Source organism: Odocoileus virginianus, chromosome 17 (genome assembly GCF_023699985.2).
Source record: "Odocoileus virginianus isolate 20LAN1187 ecotype Illinois chromosome 17, Ovbor_1.2, whole genome shotgun sequence".
NCBI lineage: Eukaryota > Metazoa > Chordata > Mammalia > Artiodactyla > Cervidae > Odocoileus > Odocoileus virginianus.
In genome coordinates, this window is record NC_069690.1 from 40780307 (window position 1) to 40787659 (window position 7353).

Sequence of the window (7353 nt, forward strand, 5' to 3'; positions counted from 1 at the left end):
GTTGAATGCAGATGGATAAAGGGTCATTGCATTCACTCCAGCTCTGTTTTCTTCTGTCATGTGAGCTTGTGTTCTTTCAGATTTACCCCTCCTTTACTGGAGACTTGGGTGAGGAGAGGAGAGAACACCCCCAGACAATTCACTTAAAACTTTAACTTCTCTCCATATGTCAGTTGCTGAGTAGCCACTTTGTGTTTGACACTATGCCCTGCAACCATCACAGCCAGTCTTACCCATCAACTTTGAGGCAGGATTATTCCTTTACAACTCCTTCTCCCCCACATAGTCTGTCTGTCGACCATACCTTCCTTACAGGGCACTTATACTGTAAAGCGATAATAGAAGTACCCAGCATGATCCCTGTCACGTGACACATGGCTAGTATACCACAGGCAGCTATTGTTTTCATAGAGCAGTGTTTCCAAACACCTGTCCAAGGAAATATGTGTTGGCTTACTTGGAGCACCTGCCAAAAATCACAGGTAGAAGGTGGGGAAATCCAAGAAAGAGTGACCCTGGCACCCAGGCATATTTGAGAGCCACTAGAGCTCTTACCACTCTGCCTTGTCTTTGTCTTATGTCTGAGATGGTATGCTCCCTGAAGAGGGTAAAGGGAGCCTGTCTTGAAATTCATCTTCATATCACAAGTCAGTTAGTTATTAAGCACAATAATCATAGTAGCAAGTGGTTACTGAAGTGAGAGAGGCCTGGACTGACTGGTGAAGCCATTCTTAAATGGTTTATGTTCTCCGTGCTGGAGATTTAATCCTTAGTGTGTGTGCTAAATCGCTGCAGTGTGTGTGTCAGATCGCTGCATTTGTGTGCAACTCTGTGACCCTATGGACTCTTAGCCCTCCAGGCTCCTCCGTCCATGGGATTCTCCAGGCAAGTATACTGGAGTGGGTTGCCATACCCTTACTACTTAGCAGTGGTCTCAAATTGGCCACCCTTAGGGCTTAATTCTGCCAGATTAATTTATGTGAGCTAACAACGTCTAGTCAGCTACATGCCAAACCGCTTTTCTTTTTAATATGGACGGGCCTACACATTTTCTGTTGGTTTATTTTTTGGCTTCTTCAGATCTTTGAGTTTGCCTTGCCACTCCTGCTTTAATGAGAACCCAGCTCCGGACAAAGCCCCTGAACACCACCCCGCCAGGTTACTCAGGGAGAAAGCTCTGGTGACGAAGATTAAAACCTCTGACACAAAGCCTGCACTGCCATTCCCTCTGAAATCTGACCAGACAGCCTCCCAGGAGTCACAGTTTTTATACCATGTAGTTGATGCTTAAGGAAGTCTCTTCATTGAGACCCAGCCTCATCTAAGAAGAGACTGGTTGCTGGCCAGGGACTTGGGCAGGATGGCACAGACAAGTTTGGATTGAGGTTTGCCTTTGCCAAGGGTAAATTACAGTGGAAGCAGAGTGTAGGACTGTTGTTCTTTATTAAAGGATATGTTCTGAAATACCTTACATAATCAAAAACTTCATTTTTTTGTGTGTATAACAAAATTTTGTATAATATATAATTATATATAAACTACCTAATGTAAATAAAATACATAAAGATGATTTTTACATATGCTTTTAAACATACTTTCCCACACAATCCTGTTTAATTTGGGAGGATTTGCTTTTTTCCCCTAAAGTGTCGTGAATGAAGTGAGATGAAACTTACATTTCAATTTGTATAATTTAGATGTTCTCAAAGAGCATTTTCAAAGTATGCATGTTTGAAAATTAATCCTTCCTCTTTTTCTTGGTTTTAGGTTCCTATTAATTCGTTTAAAAGAGTTTTGTGGAGAATTTCTCAAGAAAAAGCTTCATCTCTCTAATTGTGTGGCCATCCATAGCTTAGCTCACATGTATACCCTAAGCCAGCTTGCTCTGAAAGCGGCGGATATGATACGGAGAAACTTCCACAAAGTAATTCAGGATGAGGAATTTTATACTTTACCTTTCCACCTCATCCGAGACTGGCTGTCAGACTTGGAGATCACAGTTGATTCCGAAGAGGTTCTATTTGAAACAGTTTTGAAGTGGGTTCAGAGAAATGCTGAAGAGAGAGAACGATACTTTGAAGAACTTTTTAAATTGCTCAGATTGTCCCAGATGAAACCTACTTACCTTACTCGTCATGTCAAACCAGAGAGGCTGGTGGCCAATAATGAAGTTTGCGTCAAGTTGGTGGCCGATGCAGTGGAGAGGCATGCTCTGAGAGCTGAGAACATACAGTCTGGTACATTCCAGCATGCTGCTTCTCATGTCTCATTATTACCTCGCTTTGGGCAAAATATGGACGTGATCATGGTTATTGGAGGTGTGTCAGAGGGAGGGGACTATTTAAGTGAATGTGTGGGATATTTTGTCGATGAGGACAGATGGGTCAACCTACCCCATATCCATAATCACCTTGATGGACATGCCGTTGCAGTAACAGAATCCTACGTGTATGTTGCTGGGTCAATGGAACCAGGGTTCGCTAAAACTGTGGAAAGGTATAATCCAAATTTGAACACCTGGGAACACGTTTGTAGTCTGATGACAAGGAAGCATTCTTTTGGGCTAACAGAAGTCAAGGGGAAGCTCTACAGCATTGGAGGACATGGCAACTTCAGTCCCGGTTTTAAAGATGTGACTGTTTATAATCCCGAGCTAGATAAATGGCACAACTTGGAATCCGCGCCAAAGATTCTTCGGGATGTGAAAGCGCTCGCCATTGAAGACCGGTTTGTGTACATTGCTGCCCGCACTCCTGTGGACCGGGACACTGAAGATGGATTAAAGGCTGTCATTACTTGCTATGACACAGAGACTCGACAGTGGCAAGATGTGGAATCTTTGCCGCTTATTGACAATTACTGCTTTTTCCAAATGTCTGTGGTCAACTCAAACTTTTACCAGACAGCCTCATGCTGCCCCAAGAGTTACTCTTTAGAAAATGAAGAGGCGATACGAAAAATTGCCAGCCAGGTTTCTGATGAGATCCTTGAAAGTTTACCCCCGGAAGTCCTAAGCATTGAAGGAGCGGCCATTTGCTATTACAAAGATGACGTTTTCATTATTGGAGGCTGGAAAAACAGTGATGATATTGACAAACAGTATCGAAAAGAAGCCTACCGATACTGTGCTGAGAGAAAGCGGTGGATGCTTCTTCCTCCCATGCCACAACCCCGTTGTCGAGCCACTGCCTGCCACGTGAGAATCCCATACCGGTACTTGCATGGCACTCAGAGATATCCTATGCCTCAAAACTTAATGTGGCAGAAGGACCGGATCAGACAGATGCAAGAAATACATCGACATGCCCTAAACATGCGGCGAGTGCCAAGCTCTCAGATAGAATGTTAGGTTCTTTGATGTGTGCAGCTTAAAACAGACTTTTTCATGAGGCTGAAGATACCCAGACTGTTACTTGAAAAAGTAGGTCAATAACTTATTTTCTACATGGATGGATTATCACCTCATATAAAGGAAATATAGTTAAAAACTGAAGAATGGGAAAATCAGTTCAGTACGTGGTAAAAGTTTGCAGTCTTTATCTGTCATTGGTTTGTGTGTATGTTGGCAAAATAAGATCTTATTAAAGATAAATGGAAAAACCAGGTGTAGTTACTTGGTTGTTTTTCTGCCAACAGTTTATAACTTCTTTGTCTTAGGGACTTATGTTTTGAACATGCTTTAAGCACCGATTTTATTTGCACATTTATTTTGATAATCTTTTTCATTTTTTTCCCTGAATGGTTGGTTTTGACAAGATCAGAATACATGCATTGAGCCCTCATCTATAGGAGGAATGTGCAATAGTGAGGTTGAAGTCTGAAGGAAAAAGCACAATGTTTCAGCAAGATGATTTCACGATGTTTGCATTGCTATTTTGTTATCTTTGTTTATTTTGAAATACTGTCTTGTTTATTTCTAGAAGACATGACTGATGAGAAATTTGTGATTGGCATTTATGGAGTATTTTTCATTTCTTTAGCATCTCTGTTGTAAACTTCAGGCCATCACTCTGAGATAATGGTGGTTAGCAAGAGTACTGATCTTTAGCTGATGAATTGATTACAGAGGAAGTTATATCTTTTAAATTTGTTTCTCTAAGCAGAAAAATATTACTAGTCTAGAATAAGAAATCAAAGGCATTGAAAAATTTTAAAACACTTTTTTCAGGAGTTATTTGAAGATAAGTTACTGAGTGTAAATAATGCCTATGACAATCGACACTCATTGCCTTTAGTTTTAAATTTTGCTCTAATGCATATTATATGGAATCCTCATCATTCCTTTCTAAAAGAAACTTTTCAAAATAGGAAGGAAGGAAGTAACAGTTTAGGGAAATGTTGCTAAAGAGATGCCTTATTATTTCTCAACCTGGATTATTACAATGTTTTATCCATTTGCCCTAGACCTTCATTGGAACTTTGCCTAAGCCTAGACTACAACATTTGACTCTTAAAAATTGATCACTGTGGTTATCTTTTATTTTATTCTAATGCATTCTTCTGATCTTACCTGTGCCCAGGCAGTATGCAAATTATCACATAGGTTGACCTTTAGCACTCAGTTAATGTAAGAAACTCCTGCTCTAGTGGTTTGAAGTGTGGGGTCCAGTATACTTTTCTTGTTTCTTTCAGAATGTTTCTACCTTCTTGGACATTGTGGAATACTATTCTAGAAGGTAAATTCCAAGTGCAGTGATTTTTTTCCCCCCAGTTCATTATGGTTCTTACCAGTTGGATCAAACATCAAAAGCAGCAGCACAACCAGGAATTTTGGCTCTCAGTGTGCTGCAGGACTATTAATGCTTAGCCCTTGGACTCTATTACTAAGAAATTACCTGAAATTTCTAAATTGGTATCCTTGCCTAAGAATGTTTTTGAAAAATGTGTTGGAAATCTACTTTAAATGCATTTAATTTAGCCCAGAGTAGGGATGGGAAACTGCAAGTCTATTTCTATATGAGAATATATTATCCTACCCCATCTCTACCATTTCCTTAATTTCCACTTATTTGTAGCTATTTCAATAAAAGTTATTAGATTCTGAGAATTGCTGATTAGTTGTGAGAGGTCTATGCAAGACAGAAAAGCTCATTGAATGGCGTTCTCATTTCTCTCTGATAGACTATACTAGCAAACTTCCTTTTCTGAGTGATGGTGTTGAAATAATTTAGTAGCTCATTAAGGTACCAGTTTCTTTCCAGGAGGGTGTGATGTCAGGTTTTTTAATTGCTTTTTTTTTTTTTTCGGTCTTCTGAGATAGTCTTTACCAAGTTACTTGTAGGGTTGTCTTTTTTTCACATGATGTAGCAGAAGCCATAACTCATAAGATTTAGGTATAATCTGGTTTTGAAAACGTGATTGAAACTATTGTTTTTTAACTCGGCAGGCAGCCTAGGCCATGGCTGGAAAGAGAGGGTAAGTCCTTCCTTGCATGATCATGTGTGCAGGGTTCCTGACCACTGAATTCCTAATTTTCATATTTGAATTCACATGTGTGATTTCACATCGATAACTTGTGTTTCTAAAATATCCTAACTAACTTGTTAATAAGGAAAGAAACCAGATTTGCTTAAATCTGTTCAAGGCTGACATTCTGACATTTTAAACTAGAAATAACATCCCTCAGCATTTGGAAAGGTTCTGATTATGATGACCAGCCTGAAATGGCTCTTTGGGAAAGAAATTTCCTTTTTAATGAAAACTAAAGATGGCATTTGACAATTTAAGAAGTTAAAAATACAGCTTTAAAAAGGCAGCTTAACATGTATTTAAGCAAACCTTTTTTGTTGTTGCTTTTGTTTTGTAGAGGGAAAAGAGGGGAATTGATTATATCAAAAAGTAAGAACTGTATATAACTTAAAGTGAGGCTGCTTAGATCTTGGAATGGATATCCTTTGAGTATACCTACCCCACCACAGTTTAAAAAAAAAAAAAAAAGCCGGTGTACATATTGAGAATGTCAGTCATGAGCTTAGTGTTTAAGTAATGCCTCTCACTTGCAGTTGTTTGCATGATTAGTCTTGTGTATCTTGATATACAACTTTGCTTTTGCTGTGCCAATTTAAAACAATTTTGCTTTAAAAAAACAAAGAAAACCTAAAAATGTATGGACATCAGTTTTGTCTTGATTACTGGGTTTTGTATAGTATTTCTGGGACCAAAAAATAAATTGAAATCTTTTTTTATGTAAAACAGAGGTTTGAAGCTGGAAAGATAATGTTTATGGCAGATTTGTGTGCTTTTGTGTATTAAACTCTTCAGGCTGCCGGTAAGGCAGTTTCTAGAGCACACTTACTTTTTTTTCCTTTTATGTTTCTTGACTAGTGTAGCATGTGGTATGTTTAAATACTTCATTCTCTGCTTCATAATTCTAATATGAACACTATACATAGGTAGACAGGTAAGCTAAATTGTACATTTTAGTTACTTGGCCTAATCAAGCATAACCAAAGGGATGGTTTTTGTACTTGCTTCAAACTAAGCTTAAAAAGGGTGTATCAGCCACATTTCATGTCTTTTCCAAATATGTAGAATTGTGAAGCCAGTCCTCTGCCTACACTAGAAAAATAGGGTGTTTATAGGTTCTCATTTAACCTTAGACTATTTGGAGAAACAATTCAGTCTCTTCCTTTTTCAAATTATTAAACATTTTGGCACAGTTTATCACTCCAGCTTGTTACTTTCTTGAGAATAGTCCATTTTTGTTTCTGTTATAATGCTTACATTATAACATGTTTTGGTCATTGGAGACAAAACAGCTTATAGCCCAGTGATGTAATACAGTAACAGTAACACAATATAGTAGTCATTTTGCTTCAAGGAATTTAATTAGATAGACAAATAACTGCTCTTTGTTGATTACCTTTGTTGGGCTTTTGTCTTACTCTCTATGGCCATTACTGCGAATGTCTGACCGTGAAGCACATACAGTAGAGCACTTGCTAACTCAATCCTCAGCCTAGTGCACTTGCACTCACTGAAAAGTAGTGCTTGCTGTGTGGTTGAAGATCTTATGGTCTGTGTGCAGGGGCTCATTGAGTTACATGTAAAATAAATACTTAGTTCAAGTTGATACAGTGAGTTTTCTGGGCTAGCAATATCGAGCCCCTATCTTACCGCAAGTATAATCTTGACTGTCTCCCTTTAATTAAGTCAGAGAGGTAGAATTTAGGACAGTCTGAGACATTACCTTGTAAAATAGCTTGTTTTATCTTCCTAAAGCTACCTTGTTCTGTGTTAGAGCTACTAATCGTCTTGATGTAAGTTTTAAATAAATGTATTTCTTTAGAGCTGACTTGCACTGTGATTTCTCCTTTTAATTATGGACTATTGAATATAATTGCTTCCTTCTTC

The 7353-nt window shown here is 38.5% G+C and overlaps 1 protein-coding gene across 1 annotated transcript in view; it reads left to right on the top strand.

Annotated features, from left to right (window-relative positions):
• KLHL11 (kelch like family member 11) overlaps nucleotides 1–7294 on the top strand; it is a 10716-nt gene extending 3422 nt beyond the window's left edge. The window contains exon 2 of the mRNA XM_020887970.2: nucleotides 1768–7294. Coding sequence (XP_020743629.1) covers nucleotides 1768–3349 — 1582 coding nt within the window. The 3' untranslated portion in view covers nucleotides 3350–7294. The remainder of the gene's footprint in view (nucleotides 1–1767) is intronic.
• The last annotated feature ends 59 nt before the right edge of the window (nucleotides 7295–7353 follow it).